At 41.3% G+C, this 17636-nt stretch overlaps 1 protein-coding gene across 1 annotated transcript in view; it reads left to right on the top strand.

Moving 5' to 3' along the window:
• PHF20 (PHD finger protein 20) overlaps positions 1-17636 on the top strand; it is a 133221-nt gene that overhangs the window by 42691 nt on the left and 72894 nt on the right. The window contains exons 6-7 of the mRNA XM_082858219.1: positions 10255-10334; positions 13744-14131. Coding sequence (XP_082714345.1) covers positions 10255-10334; positions 13744-14131 — 468 coding nt within the window. The remainder of the gene's footprint in view (positions 1-10254; positions 10335-13743; positions 14132-17636) is intronic.

The following is a 17636-nucleotide window of genomic DNA, read 5'->3' on the forward strand; positions in this document are numbered from 1 at the left end:
CCATTATGTAAAATTCCTAAGAGGAAAAGACTTAGGGGGAGGTTTGCCTGCAAACATGCACTTATCCCATCCCTCTGCCCACCCCCTTAGGCACATCTGTGGGAACCTCAGAACTTTGAGAAACCATGTTTGAAAGCTCCTATCCATGATATTGTGGAATTCTCTGACTCCTGGAGAATGAGCGGGGTAGTAAAAGGACCCTGACTCACAGTTATGGTAAATTTCAAGAGCAACAGAAATCTGTCCTTTCTAGAGTCACCTGTTTCCTTGGTCCTAGAGAAGATGAGCTTTCTATACGTCTCTAGTTTTGTTCTTACGTCCCTTCTGCTATTACTGAGGTTGTCTGATATGCTGAGTTCTTAACCCCCAGAGGGCAAAGCCAGGAAGCTTTGTTTCATCTGGTAAAGATAGGAGCTTCTTAAGGGAGCCTGAGGCAGGTGGCCTTTGTGTCAAGAATGTTCTTATTTTGGATTCTGTCATTTACATGTTTTTTGTTAGATGTTGTTTGTGGCCATGGGAGAGCTCTGTTGCCAGCCACCCTTGGGAGGATTCCGTGGGAAGACATTCTTTTAGTTATGAATGAAACCATTAAAGTAGATTTGGGGCCTCTCTCCAGAAGTGGGTCTAGACCACTGTTGTCTGTGGGATGTGTTGTTTTGTTCCCTCTGATTTATTGAAGCCCAGGTTAGGCTATGTGCATGATCAAGGGAGAAAGTTTCAAGATGATCCCTTGTAGTTCTTTGGAAGTAAAAAGGGTCAGGGCCAGGATATTGTTATCTAAGGACAGTGGCCCCTAAGCACCTTTGACCATAGTTTGGGTCATTTCAGAGTGGCCAGTGGTGCTCTGGGTTTGTGGTTTGGAATTGAGGCTGAGGGACTTGGGGAATAGGCAGTGTGGGGTGGTGGGAGAAGAATTAGTCAGAGGCCAGCAGACAGGCTTGGGTTCTGCTTCTAGCTCTGTTGTAGACTTCCATGGAACTCGGGGTCCATCCCTTCATCTAAGGCCTCCATTCTGAGCCTGCTGTCAGGAGTAAGCTTCAAAATTGACTTCAAGTAGCTGAAAATGTTGGACTTTTGGGTAGCATTTTGTCCTTCTGGATGTTTGAAATGTCTGTAAAAATGGACAGTTTTCATTTTGATGTAACTGTTGATGAACTTTGTTGATAAGATAGTTGAAAGTATAGGCTTGGGTGTCTTGTTGGCATGCTTAATATTTAAGATTTCTTGAGAATTGGGTTCTTAATGTCCCCAACCCCAAACCCCTATCCTTAGACTGGCCAGAGCTTTGCCATGGTTGCTTGAAAAGAGTCTGTTTAGAGTTCCACAACCTTGCTTATTATCATTGCTCCTTTGCTTGCCAACACCCTCACAATAGAGGCAGGAAGGCAGGAACCCAGGCCTTTGCTGTAAGTATTCATCAATCATTGCTGACGTGCCTTATGTAGAATCCTTATCATAGCCTGTCATCTCATTGCTTGCTTTAACCAACCAACTATATATACCTGTATAAGTATTATTTATATATATATATATATATATATATATATATATATATAAAACCAACTGTGTATCCTTGTGTCTGTCTTGTTTGCTAGCAACTTTTCTGTGTTGGTGACACTTGTAACAGATAATCACTTTTATTTTGTAATTACAAGGAGCAAAACAGTAGGTAATTACTCATTGTTTACAACAGTGGTTCTCAGACTTCATTGTGCACCAGAGTCACCTCAAGGCTTTATTAAACTTTTTTTTTCTTTTACTTTTAAAAATATTTTATTTTACTGATGTATAGTTGTGTTAGTTTCAGGTCTACAGCAAGGTGATTCAGTTATACGTATATATACATTATTTTTTTCATATTCTTTTCCATTATGGTATATCACAAGATATTGAATATAGTTCCCTATGCTATACAGTAATGGGGTGCATGTGTCTTTTTGAATTATGGTTTTCTCTGGGTATATGCCCAGTAGTGGGATTGCTGGATCGTATGGTAATTCTATTTTTAGTTTTTTAAGGAAACTCCATATTGTTCTCCATCTTGGCTGTATCAATCTGCATTCCCACCAACAGTGCAAGAGGGTTCCCTTTTCTCCACACCCTCTCCAGCATTTGTTGTTTGTAGATTTTCTGATGATGGCCATTCTGACCTGTGTAAGATGATACCTCATTGTAGCTTTGATTTGTATTTCTCTAATAATTAGTGATGTTGAGCAGCTTTTCATGTGCTTCTTGGCCATCTGTATATCTTCTTTGGAGAAATATCTATTTAGGTCTTCTGCCCAGTTTTGGATTGGGTTGTTTGATTTTTTAATATTGAGCTGCATGAGCTCTTTAAATATTTTGGAGATTAATCCTTTGTCTGTTGATTCCTTTGCAAATATTTTCTCCCATTCTGAGGGTTGTCTTTTCGTCTTGTTTATGGTTTCCTTTGGTGTACAAAAACTTTTAAGTTTCATTAGGTCCCATTTGTTTACTTTTGTTTTTATTTCCATTACTCTAGGAGGTGGATCAAAAAAGATCTTGCTGTGATTTATGTCAGAGTGTTCTTCCTATGTTTTCCTCTAGGAGTTTTACAGTGTCCAGTCTTACATTTAGGTTTCTAATCCATTTTGAGTTTAATTTTGTGTATGGTGTTAGGGAGTGTTCTAATCTTGTTCTTTTACATGTAGCTGTCCAGTTTTCCCAGCACCACTTACTGAAGAGACTGTCTTTTCTCCATTGTGTATCCTTGCCTCCTTTGTCATAGATTAGTTGACCATAGGTGTGTGGGTTTATCTCTGGGCTTTCTGTCTTGTTCCATTGATCTATATTGCTGTTTTTGTGCCAGTACCATATTGTTTTGATGACTGTAACTTTGTAGTATAGTCTGAAGTCAGGGAGTCTGATTCCTGCAGCTCTGCTTTTTTCCCTCAAGACTGCTTTGGCTATTCGGGGTCTTTTGTGTCTCCATACAAATTATAAGATTTTTTGTTCTAGTTCTGTAAAAAATGCCATTAGTAATTTGATAGGGATTGCATTGAATCTGTAGATTGCTTTTGGATAGTGTTGTCATTTTCACAATATTGATTCTTCCAATCCAAGAACATGGTATATCTCTCCATCTATTGGCATCATCTTTAATTTCTTTCATCAGTGTCTTATAGTTTTCTGCATACAGGTCTTTTGTCTCCCTGGGTAGGTTTATTCCTAGGTATTTTATTCTTGTTGTTGCAGTGGTAAATGGGAGTGTTTCCTTAATTTCTCTTTCAGATTTTTCATCATTAGCATATAGGAATGCAAGAGATATCTGTGCATTAATTTTGTATCCTGCAACTTTACCAAATTCATTGATTAGCTCGAGTAGTTTTCTGGTGGCATCTTTAGGATTCTCTATATATAGTATCTTGTCATCTGCAAACAGTGACAGTTTTACTTCTTCTTTTCCAATTTGTATTCTTTTTATTTCTTTTTCTTCTCTGATTGCCGTGGCTAGGACTTCCAAAACTGTGTTGAATAATAGTGGTGAGAGGGCTTCCCTGGTGACGCAGTGGTTGAGAGTCTGCCAGCCGATGCAGGGGACACGGGTTTGTGCCCCCGTCCCGGGAAGATCCCACATGCTGTGGAGTGGCTGGGCCCATGCGCCATGGCCGCTGAGCCTGCGCGTCCAGAGCCTCTGCTCCACAACGGGAGAGGCCACAACAGTGAGAGGCCCGCGTACCGCAAAAAAAAAAAAGAAAAAAAAATAGTGGTGAGAGTGGGCATCCTTGTCTTCTTCCTGATCTTAGAGGAAACATTTTCAGTTTTTCACCATTGAGAATGATGTTTGCTGTGGGTTTGTCGTATATGGCCTTTATCATGTTGAGGTAGGTTCCCTCTATGCCTACTTTCCGGCGAGTTTTTATCATAAATGGGTGTTGAATTTTGTCAGAAGCTTTTTCTGCATCTGTTGAGATGCTCATATGGTTTTTATTCTTCAGTTTGTTAATATGGTGTATCACATTGATTGATTTGCGTATACTGAAGAATCCTTGCATCTCTGGGATAAATCCCACTTGATCATGGTGTATGATCCTTTTAATGTGTTGTTGGATTCTGTTTGCTAGTATTTTGTTGAGGGTTTTTGCATCTATATTCATCAGTGATATTGGTCTGTAATTTTCTTTTTTTTGTAGTATCTTTGTCTGGTTTTGGTATCAGGGTGATGGTGGCCTCATAGAATGAGTTAAGGAGTGCTCCTTCCTCCGCAGTTTTTTGGAAGATTTTGAGAAGGATGGATGTTAGCTCTTCTCTAAATGTTTGATAGAATTCACCTGTGAAGACCCTGGTCCTGGACTTTTGTTTGTTGGAAGATTTTTTTTTTTTTTTTTTTTTTTTGCAGTATGCGGGCCTCTCACTGTTGTAGTGGCCTTTCCCATTGCGGAGCACAGGCTCGGGACGCGCAGGCTCAGCGGCCATGGCTCACGGGCCTAGCCGCTCCATGGCATGTGTGATCTTCCCGGACCGGGGCATGAACCCATGTCCCCTGCATCGGCAGGCGGACTCTCAACTACTGCGCCACCAGGGAAGCCCAATTTTCTTAAGTTTACTGAGACTTGATTTGTGACCCAAGATGTGATCTATCCTGGAGAATGTTCCGTGCGCATTTGAGAAGAAAGTGTAATCTGCTCTTTTTGGATAGAATGTCCTATAAATATCAATTAAATCTATCTGGTCTATTGTGTGATTTAAAGCTTTTGTTTCCTTATTAATTTTCTCTTTGGATGATCTGTCCATTGGTGTAAGTGAGGGGTTAAAGTCCCCCACTATTATTGTGTCACTGTCGATTTCCTCTTTTATAGCTGTTAGCAGTTGCCTTATGTATTGAGGTGCTCCTATGTTGGGTGCATATATATTTATAATTGTTATATGTTCTTCTTGGATGGATCCCTTGATCATTATGTAGTGTCCTTCCTTGTCTCTTGTAATATTCTTTATTTTAAAGTCTATTTTATCTGATATGAGTATTGCTACTCCAGCTTTCTTTTGATTTCCATTTGCATGGAATATCTTTTTCCATCCCTCCATTTTCAGTCTGAATGTGTCCCTAGGTCTGAAGTGGGTCTCTTATAGACAGCATATATATGGGTCTTGTTTTTGTATCTATTCAGCAAGCCTGTGTCTTTTGGTTGGAGCATTTAATCCATTCACGTTTAAGGTAATTATTGATATGTATGTTCCTATGACCATTTTCTTAACTGTTTTGGGTTTGTTTTTGTAGGTTCTTTTTTTCTCTTGTGTTTCCCACTTAGAGAAGTTCTTTCAGCATTTGTTGTAGAGCTGGTTTGGTGGTGCTGAATTTTCTTAGCTTTTGCTTGTCTGTAAAGCTTTTGATTTCTCCATCGAATCTGAATGAGATCCTTGCCGGGTAGAGTAATCTTGGTTGTAGGTTCTTCCCTTTCATCACTTGAAGTATATCGTGCCACTCCCTTCTGGCTTGTAGAGTTTCTGCTGAGAAATCAGCTGTTACCTTTATGGGAGTTCCCTTGTATGTTATTTGTCGTTTTTCCCTTGCTGCTTTCAGTAATTTGTCTTTAATTTTTGCCAGTTTGATTACTGTGTGTCTCGGCGTGTTTCTCCTTGGGTTTATCCTGTATGGGACTTTCTGTGCTTCCTGGACTTGGGTGGCTATTTCCTTTCCCATGTTAGGGAAGTTTTCGACTATAATCTCTTCAAATATTTTCTCGGGTCCTTTCTCTCTCTCATCTCCTTCTGGGACCCCTATAATGCGAATGTTGTTGTGTTTAATGTTGTCCCAGAGGTCTCTTAGGCCGTCTTCATTTCTTTTCATTCTTTTTTTTATTCTGTTCCGCAGCAGTGAATTCCACCATTCTGTCTTCCAGGTCACTTATCCATTCTTCTGTCTCAGTTATTCTGCTATAGATTCCTTCTAATGTAGTTTTCATTTCAGTTATTGTATTGTTCATCTCTTTTTTTTTTTTGTTTGTTTGTTTGTTTTGCGGCCTCTCCCGCTGCGGAGCACAGGCTCCGGACACGCAGGCTCAGCGGCCACGGCTCACGGGCCCAGCTGCTCCGCGGCATGTGGGATCCCCCTAGACCGGGGCACGAACCCGCATCCCCTGCATCGGCAGGCGGACTCCCAACCACTGTGCCACCAGGGAAGCCCTTGTTCATCTCTTTTTGTTTGTTCTTTAATTCTTCTAGGTCTTTGTTAAACATTTCTTTCATCTTCTCGATCTTTGCTTCCATTCTTTTTCCGAGGTCCTGGATCATTTTCCTATCATTATTCTGAATTCTTTTTCTCTTTTTTTTTTTTGCGGTACACGGGCCTCTCACTGTTGTGGCCTCTCCCGTTGCGGAGCACAGGCTCCAGACGCGCAGGCTCAGCGGCTATGGCTCATGGGCCCATCCGCTCCATGGCACGTGGGATCTTCCTGGACCGGGGCATAAACCCGTGTCCCCTGCATCGGCAGGCGGACTCTCAACCACTGCACCACCAGGGAAGCCCCTGAATTCTTTTTCTGGAAGGTTGCCTATCTCTACTTCATTTAGTTGTTTTACTGGGGTTTTATCTTGTTCCTTCATCTGGTACATAGCCCTCTGCCTTTTCATCTTGTCTATCTTTCTGGGAAGGTGGTTTTCATTCCACAGGCTGCAGGATTGTACTTTGTGCTTCTGCTGTCTGCCCTCTGGTGGATGAGACTATCTAAGAGGCTTGTGCAAGTTTCTTGATGGGAGGGACTGGTGGTAGGTAGAGCTGGCTGTTGCTCTGGTGGGCAGAGCTCAGTAAAACTTTAATCCACTTGTCTGCTGATGGGTGGGGCTGGGTTCCCTCCCTGTTGGTTGTTTGGCCTGAGGCGACCCAACACTGGAGCCTACCTAGGCTCTTTGGTGGGGCTAATGGTGGACTCTGGGAGGGCTCACGCCAAGGGGTACTTCCCAGAACTTCTGCTGCCAGTGTCCTAGTCCTCACGGTGAGACAGAGCCACCCCCCGCCTCTGCAGGAGACCCCTCAACACTAGCAGGTAGGTCTGGTTCAGTCTCCTATGGGGTCATTGCTCCTTCCCCTGGGTCGTGATGTGCACACTACTTTGTGTATGCCCTCCAAGAGTGGAGTCTCTGTTTACCCCAATCCTGTCGAAGTCCTGCAATCAAATTCCGCTAGCCTTCAAAGTCTGATTCTCTAGGAATTCCTCCTACTATTGCCGGACCCCTAGGTTGGGAAGCCTGACGTGGGGCTCTGAACCTTCACTCCAGTGGGTGGACTTCTGTGGTATAAGTGTTCTCCAGTTTGTGAGTCACCCACCCAGCAGTTACGGGATTTGATTTTATTGTGATTGTGCCCCTCCTACCGTCTCATTGCGGCTTCTCTTTTGTCTTTGGATGTGGGGCATCTTTTTTGGTGAGTTCCAGTGTCTTCCTGTCGATGATTGTTGAGCAGTTAGTTGTGATTCTGGTGTTCTCGCAAGGTGGAGTCTTTTTTGTTTTTAATTTTTGGCTGCATCGCGTCTTCTTTGCTGCGCACAGGCTTTCTTCTAGTTGTGGCGAGCAGGGGCTTTGCTTCGTTGCGGTGTGCGGGCTTCTCATGGCTGTGGCTTCTCTTGTTGGGGAGCACGGGCTCTACGTGTGCGGGCTTCAGTAGTTGTGGCTCACGGGCTTAGCTGCTCTGTGGCATGTAGGATCTTCCTGGACCAGGGCCAGAACCCATGTCGCCTGTATTGGCAGACAAATTCTTAACCACTGTGCCACCAGGGAAGTCCTCAAGGTCTTACTAAAACACATTTCTGTGTCACACTCCCAGAGTTTTTGATTCAGTATATTGGGGTGGGGCTGATAATTTGCATTTCCAGTAATTTCACAGGGTTGTTCATGCTGCTGGTCTGGGGACTACACTTTGATAAACACTGGTTACAGTGAGTCTGGCGCTGTGTGAGAAACTACTGTCAGATGTGTTCTCTAGCCTTGAAGAGCCTGCCTTCGATTTGGGATCTGCCTTCTATATGAAGGCACCTAAATGTGAGTCTCTGCAGGTCAGGTACCAAATGAGTCTGAGAAGTTCAGAGGACGGAGAACTCTCCAGTAGCAGGGAAGTCAGGAAGCTTTTACTGAGCTATTGTGGTCTTTTGAGCTGAGTGCTTAAGGATCAATGAGTGGCACATTCCAGGCAGGAAAACACTTCTTCGTGTGGAGGTGGAAATGTCACAAGACAGTTTCAGTGGGTGGCAAGTAGCTAGTCACTTTGAGTTGGTGGGTATTGTATGCTGGTAATTCGAAATAAGGTTTGGAAAATAATTGGGCTCAGATTGCTTGGACTTTGAGCACTGAAGAGGTGGCTAGCCATGGGCAGGGCCTTATTCAGGGCTGGAGGAGCAGGCCGGTGGGTGGGGAGAGAACGTATAAGAAGGAGGCAACCAGCCAGAAGATCTTAACTTCATCATTGCATCATTCTGCTCCCAACCCTTGGGATTTATTTTTTTTCTTCCATGTTGGGTAGCAAATTGGTCCTGAAAACTGACCATGTTTACTAGTGGTAAATCATTACATGATTACCAGTGGTTCATTGATAATCTTGACAAGATTAACTGTGATTTTTTTTTTTTTAATAGATCCCTGGAACCAAAAAAAAAAGAAAAATGAGAGAGAGAGAGAGACATGGGTGGGTTCTAAAATGCAAAAGGTTGAAAGTGTTGGTTTGGGTACAGCTAATGAGAACTTTTGTAGTTGGATGTGTTATTTGGCGAGATAAGATTATTTGGATTTCCAGTTTCAGTTTTTTAGCAGAGAGTGATTTTTGTTGGACTTAAAAAGAAAAAAAAAACGGAACAAAACTAACAATGTAGTGGTCACCATTTAGTGCTTTGGCCTAGTCTCTATTTTGAAATATTGTAATATGCAGCTAATTCATATGGATTTTGAGAGTAATGTGACCTCTAAAAACATAATACCTTTAGCAGATGGTCGTATTTCTTTTCAAGTTTAAAAGATATTACTACTTCTAAGCCCAGAAAATAAAGATTAAGTGATAAACATTAATAATTCACCAAGCAATAAGTAAATCTGCATTTTCCTTATATCTTATTTTTTTTAAATTGAAGTATAGTTGATGTACAATATTATATGTTACAGGTGTAAATATAGTGATTCACAATTTTTAAAGGTTACACTCCATTTGTAGTTCTTATAAAATGTTGGCTATATTCCCTGTGTTGAATAATATATCCTTGTAGCTTATTTTATACATAATAGTTTGTACTTCTTAATCTCCTATCCCTATTTTGCCCCTCCTCTGTTTCCTTCTCCCTACGGGTAACCACTAGTTTGTTCTCTGTATCTGTGAATGTTTCTTTTTTGTTATATTCACTCCTTTGTTGTATTTTTTAGATTCCACACGTGAGATCATATAGTATTTGTCTTGTCTGATTTATTTCACTTAGCATAATACCCTCCAAGTCCATCCATGTTGCTGCAAATTTCATTCTTTTTTCATGGTTGAGTAGTATTCCATTGTATACGTATATGTGTATATATATATACCACCTCTTTTATCCATCCATCTGTTGATGGACACTTAGATTGCTTCCATATCTTGGCAATTGTAAATAATGCTGTGAACATTGGGGTGCATGTATCTTTTCGGATTAGTGCTTTTGTTTTTTTCGGATATATACCAAGGAGTGGAATTGCTGGGTCATGTGGTAATTCTATTTTTAGTATTTTGAGAAACCTCTATACTGTTTTTTCCACAGTGGCTGCACCAGTTTACATTCCCACCAAGACTGTAACACAGTATATCTTTCCATCTTCAGTTTCTTACATCAGTGTCTTATAGTTTTCCAAGTACAGGTCTTTTACCTCCTTAGGTAGGTTTATTCCTCGGTATCTTATTCTTTTTGATGCAACAATAAACGGGATTGTTCCCTTAATTTCTCTGATAGTTCATTGTTGGTGTTTCCTTACATTCTTAATTGTTTTACTGCTCTTTGTTCTTGGTCTAAGTCAGTGCAAGTTTTTAAGATTTAGTGAAGCACCATAAAAATGAGGTTTTTTGGGGATGGATTTTGATTTGTATAGATAAAAAGATTTGTAAGATAAAGAGGAAAAGGCAAGTGTACTATTATTATCTTGGACATAAGTAAGATTGAATGTGATTCTTGAACAACTTTTTAATTTCCATATGTTTATTATTGTGGTTGGAACTCCCTTGTGTTTATGCTTTGAAAAGTTTTGTTGCTTTCATGAAACTGCAAGTTAAAATCATATCTTTTTGAATTTTAGGTACTTACACTGTGAAATTTTATGATGGAGTAGTTCAGACTGTCAAACATATTCATGTCAAAGCTTTTTCGAAAGATCAGGTGAGAAATGTGGTTTTATGCTTTGTGGTATGAATAATGCTAATGTTATAGTTTTGTTTCTCAAAGATGTTACATTTGTTTATGATGACAAAATCTTTCCTTCATCTGACATGATTTCACCAGAAAGCAATACACAAGTTTTCAGAAATTGTAAATATTTGTCTCTCTCTCTGCCTTTTTCTTTTCATACCAATTCTTTTCAGAAGTGCCAGTACTTGCGTACCATTACCTGTTATCTGTCTTCTTCCCAAAGCGCCTGGTTGTTATTCTTTCTTCTGTCTTCCTGTGCTCTGCCCACAGAGCTGTTTCCCCTCACAGGGAACTTGCTGAGTGGTTGAAGAGATGGAGATGTTTTCTCCTCATCTGACTTTGTCCTTCAGCTCAGGACCACGGCTTGGTGGTTACGGAGCCACCATTTGGCGTAGATTTGGCGAGCACTCGTGCTAGATGTGCCTGGGTTGAAATTTTTGTTTCCTTTTGTCCCTTTCACCATCCATGTACTTGTCTAAGCACGGGTCCTGAGTTTTTTTTTTTTTTTTGAGGTACGTGGGCCTCTCACTGTTGTGGCCTCTCTTGTTGCGGAGCACAGGCTCCGGACGCGCAGGCTCAGCGGCCATGGCTCACGGGCCCAGCCGCTCCGCGGCATGTGGGATCTTTCCGGACCGGGGTGCGAACCCGTGTCCCCTGCGTTGGCAGGCGGACTCTCAACCACTGCGCCACCAGGGAAGCCCCGGGTCCTGAGTTTTGATACTGGAAATGTGGTGCACACAGATAGATTCTGGCCACCTGGAAGTGTTGCCTACTTTCTTCGTGATTTTTTTTTCCCTTTTAGTTTTTTTTAATATTTATGTCTTAATGAAATAGCTGAGGGGAAAGATTCTGATTGTAACTAATTGTTATTTACTTCTTTGGGTGGTTGTTGATATGACAGTATTTGGTAATCCTGGAACCTTCTAATAAATTCTTCTGAACATATATTTAGCAATTCCAAAGCATCATGATACATGATATTGTTAAAGATAATCTCAGAAGTGTTTTTGCCTTTCTGGTTTTCCTCTTCAGAAAATTGACAAAATTATAAAGCTTTAGCCCTGAAGATGTTTTCTCTTTGATCATTTGCTTCTCAGGCATCTAAGGAACTACACAGCACTCTAAAACATTATTTTGGCCTTCAGTTTGGCAATTTTTATGTTAAGTTTGTGGAATGAGTTAATATAGATAGAGGACTGTATTAAGAACATGTCCAGAACTGTCAGATTGTATCTAGAATCTACACAAATGGAAGTCTAGGGCTCCACATAACAAACGTTCTTCTGTTTCCTCTGATTGATAGTACTCATGGTGCCTTAGCTTGGGGTTGGGCACCTCACCCTGTGTGGATTTGTGGGTCTTCAGTCCTCAATTCCCAGCTGCCTCTGAGTGTCTCATGTTATCTCAGACCTGGCAGGTGGTCAAGCACAGGCCCATGGCTCCTGTTTGATTTTCTTTTCCAAGAGAACATAGTGGTTTGGATAAATGACTTCTCAGCTAGGCCACTTACAAAGCAAAATTTCTTACAAGTATCTGTCAGACAATTTTTAAAGCTTTTTTCATATAGTATTAGATTGTTTTTTTGTTTTTTAAATAGGATTGTACTGCCCTAAGTGGCTTGATAATCTATATTTCAGGAACATTTATCTTTTTTTGAAGTTATAGAAACAATATATGTTTGCTGTAGAAAATTTAGAAAGTACAGAAAAGCGCAAAGAAAGTAAAAATTGTATAATTCTATCATCTAGATGCAATTGCTCTTAACATTTTAATGTATAGCCTTCTGTATTTTTTAAAAAAGATACTTATGTATATATATTTTTCTTTTCCAAATTTGAGTCATATGTTACTGTTCTATAACTTGCTCTTTTTTTTTTTTTTTTTTTGCGGTATGTGGGTCTCTCACTGTTGTGGGCTCTCCTGTTGCGGAGCACAGGCTCCGGACGCGCAGGCTCAGCGGCCATGGCTCACAGGCCCAGCCGCTCCGCGGCATGTGGGATCCTCCCGGACCGGAGCACAAACCCGCGTCCCCTGCATCGGCAGGCGTACTATCAACCACTGCACCACCAGGGAAGCCCTGTAACTTGCTCTTTTAACAAAATAACATTTTCCCAAGTTCCTAAGTACTGTATGGGAATATAGCTTTTAATGGCTAAGTAGTATTTATAATATGTATGTAACCCTACTTTGTGTAACCAGTTTTCTAATGGTCATTTAAGGATATTTGTAAATCTGGGTACACACGTCTGATTATTTTGTTATCAGATTTCATTTCTACGAATTTATTCGAGTTCAAAAGTATAAACATAAGACTTTTGACCTAAATTGCCAGCCCCCCTTCCTGGTGATTGCAATTTATATTTCTGCCAGCAGTTACTGAGGAGTGCTTGTCCTCAAACCTGGCTGCTTTCAGAAAACTTTGGAGACTTGAAAAAAATATTTTCTTTTAGTTTCTAACCACAGGGATTCTCCTTGTTTATTACTTTTCCCTCTGGAACAAATTAAACTTTTACTCACTGTGTATTTAGGCAGTCCTTCCTGCTCCTGGCAAAAATCTGTGTGCTAAGTGTGTGCTTGGTGCTAGGGATCCAATATGAACATGATGTGGTGGTCTCTGCTCTTCTCTTGAGGTCTTGGAAGAAAGATACTTACGCAAATAAACTTAATTGTAGTTTTAGAAACTCCAGAGCTTTCAGAGCTTGCTTTATTATGAGACAGTATACTAGGACACAAGATTTTTAAGATGAATTTTGAAAAAGTAATTTAGGAGGAAAGTAACCAAGAAGAAGTACTTTCTCCTAATGGACAAAAACTCAGTAGCTCAGGAACGCAGTAGGTGGCTTGTTCGACTGAGCACAGCCTTTACCCAGTAGAGGAAGCAAAGACCCTGTTTTTGAGGTGGAAAATCTTTACAGCTTTCTGGTTCGCCTCTAGTTATCAGTTTGGGTTCTTCTCTACACAGGACATCAGCATCTGCTGGCAAACTGAGCCAGCCTCTGAAAGGCCCTGGGTCAGTGTAGTCATTCTTGGGAGGAGACGGACGGGGCATGAAGGCATCTCTGTCAAAAAGATTGCTTCCCAGAAGAGGTCCCTGGGGTAGTTGTCTGTCCCTTTAATAATTTTTTAGTGACTTACTAATCAAAAGGGGAGATAGCATTGTCTCAGAAGGAATTGAACATGGCTGTTATTTTCTTTAAACTTAGGACTGTTTTTCAAACCTCAGAATATGGGTGTATATTTTCAGTGGTGCTTTCCATTACATGACCTGATACATGTCCTCTTTTAATTTCTTTGTCTTCATAAGTTTACAAAAAACCATCTGATTTTATATTTGCAAGTAATCACAAAGTGTGATTCATCGCTATTTTGCTCATTTTAGAATATTGTGGATAATGCTAGGCCTAAAGAAACAGAACACAAACGTCTTTCATCATCTCCTGATAAACGAGAGAAGTTTAAAGAGCAGAGAAAAGCCACAGCCAATGTGAAGAAAGACAAAGAGGACAAAGCCTTAAAGACAGAAAAGAGACCCAAACAGCCTGATAAAGAAGGAAAGTTAATCTGTTCTGAAAAGGGGAAGGTGTCAGAGAAGAGCCTTCCCAAGAACGAGAAAGAAGATAAGGAGAACATTTCAGAAAATGACAGAGAGTATTCTGGAGATGCTCAAGTGGATAAGAAACCTGAAAATGACATTGTGAAGAGTCCACAAGAAAACTTGAGGGAGCCAAAAAGAAAGCGAGGCAGACCCCCTTCCATAGCTCCTACTGGTGAGTTTCCCAAGTGTGCAATGCCAGAGTGTTCTTCTGTGGTCCTTTGTGGTTCTTTATAACTTCTGTACTTCAAGCCTTTGTTTTTGTGACCGACTTTGAATCATCCTGTCATCTAAAAACAAGTCATGCCCATAGAGCTGAATTTTATGGGAGGCATATATCCAGGTGAACATAAGTTTTGGAAACATGTCCTTGACTGGGCTTCTGGGGTGACAGATAACTCTTCACTAGATACTTCAGCTTATATGATAAAGCCTAATAAGCTAAGGCCTTTTGCTTTTGCCAATTCAAATGATTTCACTTTAAGTAAGCTTACTAGAACGTAGAATCAGGAAATAGTGTTTTCATGAGTGACATGAAAGGGGAAAGGAGAAGTAAATAGGTGTGGGCATCTGGAGGAGGCGACAAGAAAGAACACTGGACCGAGGAACGTATGGGTACATTTGAAATTGAGATCTCTGGAGAGTGATTATGGATCGGAAATTTTCCCTGTCTAAATAAAAAGCTGAGATGGCTAATTGGTAGAGTCAAGGTTAGAGGATTTAGGGAAGAATACACAATTATTTTAAAAAGTTGAAATATGGAATTCTTCTAGAATAGCCAAGAAAGAAACAAACCCTGAATTTTTTCCTAAGGCAAACATTCCTTCTCTAGATTGAGTGGCGTGAAGAACCCCCAGGATCTCTAGACTGAACACTGCCTATAATTATCTGGCAGTGGCCTTCAGACATTCTTGTTTACATGTTCTTTACATAAATATTGAAAAACTGTGAATCCCCTAGTTTTTGTTGTGTTTTTTTTTTTTTGCGGTACGCGGGCCTCTTACTGTTGTGGCCTCTCCCATTGCGGAGCACAGGCTCCGGACGCGCAGGCTCAGTGGCCATGGCTCACGGGCCCAGCCGCTCCACAGCATGTGGGATCCTCTCGGACCGGGGCACGAACCCATGTCCCCTGCATCGGCAGGTGGACTCTCAACCACTGCGCCACCAGGGAAGCCCGAATCCCCTAGTTTTAAAGTGATACCTGGGGACTTGCCTGGCAGTTCAGCAGTTAAGACTCCACGCTTCCACTGCGGGGGGCTCTGGTCCGATCCCCGGTCGGGGAACTAAGATCCCACACGACATGTGGCGAGGCCAAAAAAAAAAAAGTGATACCTGTTTTTTTCTTACAAGTTTGAATAGCTGCTAAAGGTAAATTTAAAATATAAAATATGACAAAATATATTTTCATCAAAACTGTGGAACTACAGAGTTAGCTCAGTTGTTGTTCCCTTATGATGCAGAATGCAAAGCCAGTCCTATCTGTCAATCCAGACAGCTACACCAGACTTAATTTCTGTGGCAGAAGCTCTACCTTTATTTACTTCAAATAAATGTATTAGTACTTGTTCCCAGTAGACAGCCTTCTTAAATCTTCTGATTTTAAGGTATGAAATAAGACAATAGATTGATTTCTTCCTAGATGAAATAAGGCACTTCCCCCTTCAGTGGTTATAAGTGGGTTTCATTCTCAAGATCTGAGCATGCTGGAATTGTCCCTACGCCTAACTAGGGCCTAGACTGTGCTGTCCGATATGGTAGCTGCTAGCCACCTGTGGTTACTGAGCACTTGAAATGTGGCTACTCTGAATTGAGATGGGCTGTAACTTGTAAAATACACAAGGGAGGGAATTCCCTGGTGGTCCAGTGGTTAGGACTCTGTGCTTTTAGCACCGAGAGAGGGCCTGGGTTCAATGCCTGGTCGGGGAATTAAGATCCTGCTAGCCATGCAGCGTGGCCAAAACAAAACAAAAAACCACACTGGTTTTCAAATAGTACCAAAAAAAAAAAAAAGAAAGAAACACCCAGGAATGTAAAATATCTCAATAATTTAAAATTATTGACTACATGTTGGAATGATGTTTTGGATGTATTGGGTTAAATAAAATATATTCTTAAAATTAATTTCACTTTTTTTAACTTCTTAAAGTGACAACTAAAAATTGAAAATTACCTATGTGGCTTCCATTTATGGCCCTCATATTCCTATTGGACAGCATTGGCCTCATTGGCTTTCTCAGTAGGGTTCCAAGAGAGAATTAAGCTCTAATGCCCAAGGCATCTGTGACCGCTAATGAATTGACTTCTGCAAATTGAGAATGTTAGTAGAATGATAAACCACTCTTGGGAGAATTGAGAAAATAACCTTTGTGTTCTGTTTTCAAATGAGGAACCCTAATTGAGAAAGTCCGGAGGTTTTAAACCTCTGGGCAGCGTACCATGTTGAGATGTGGGATATAATAAGCAGGCCTTTTTATTAAGTGTAGGATTTCACACCAGATAGGATCAATTTAATAGAGAACTGGAGTTTTCCAAGCTTACTGTTAACACTTGCCTGAGGCATTCCTCCCCAGTCAGAATTTTCTGAAGCAGGATCTGGGAATGCTAATTGTTAACAACCTTCCCGGATAATTCTTACTGTAATAAGAGTTTGGGAAACACTGAACTTCTGTATGGTCAGCCCCAGTTTGTATGTGGTATCAAAATGAAGAAGGTTTGCCAGTATCTAATATATAGTTCAAATCCCCTTTAAAAATGGCTTGGAATAAGTTCATTGACACGGTGGAGTCTTGAGCTCTCTAGATTGTACAGACCTTATTGGAACAGGATCTGAGCTGTTTGGGGAAGGTTGTTTGTGTTTAATTTGGAATGTGTGTGATCTCCAAGTTCCCACTCTTGGAACAAAATAATGTTGGCACACTGAGAAGATTGAACACAGGAAGAGCCAAAGAGTTCAGCACTCTCATCAGGTTTGCGTCCTCAGAGCTCAGCCCTGTCTCCTTTGGCCATTTGACATGGCAGATCTGAAGCTGCTGGTCTTAGATGAGTCTTTTCTCTCCCTTCCCCATTCCCCTCCCATTTCCTTCCCTTCCTCCCTCTTCTTTCTCCTGGCTGCTTCTTTCTCTCATTTCAACCCTCATCAGACCCCCAGCCCTACCTTTGCCTCAAGCTTCCCAATTTCTTTTCTTTTCTTGTTAAAATTAATTAATTTATTTATTTTTGGCTGCATTGGGTCTTCGTTGCTGCGCACAGGCTTCCTCTAGTTGCAACGAGCAGGGGCTACTCTTCACTGCTGTGTGTGGGCTTCTCATTGTGGTGGCTTCTCTTGTTGCAGAGCATGGGCTCTAGGCGTGTGGACTTCAGTAGTTGTGGCACACAGGCTCAGTAGTTGTGGCTCGCGGGCTCTAGAGCACAGGCTCAGTAGTTGTGGTGCACGGGCTTAGTTGCTTTGCAGCATGTGGGATTTTCCCGGACCAGGGCTCGAACCCGTGTCCCCTGCATTGGCAGGTGGAGTCTTAACCACTGTGCCACCAGGGAAGTCTCCCACTATTTCTTTTATTTTTTTCTTTTGCCTGCCTTTTGGATTCTCACCTTTCCTCATGGGGGAGAACTTCTTAAGTGTTAGGTTTAAAAATACAGAGTGAGGGACTTCCCTGGTGGCGCAGTGGTTAAGAATCAGCCTG

The sequence above is a fragment of the Leucopleurus acutus genome (genome assembly GCF_964270905.1).
Source record: "Leucopleurus acutus genome assembly, chromosome: 16".
Lineage (NCBI taxonomy): Eukaryota > Metazoa > Chordata > Mammalia > Artiodactyla > Delphinidae > Leucopleurus > Leucopleurus acutus.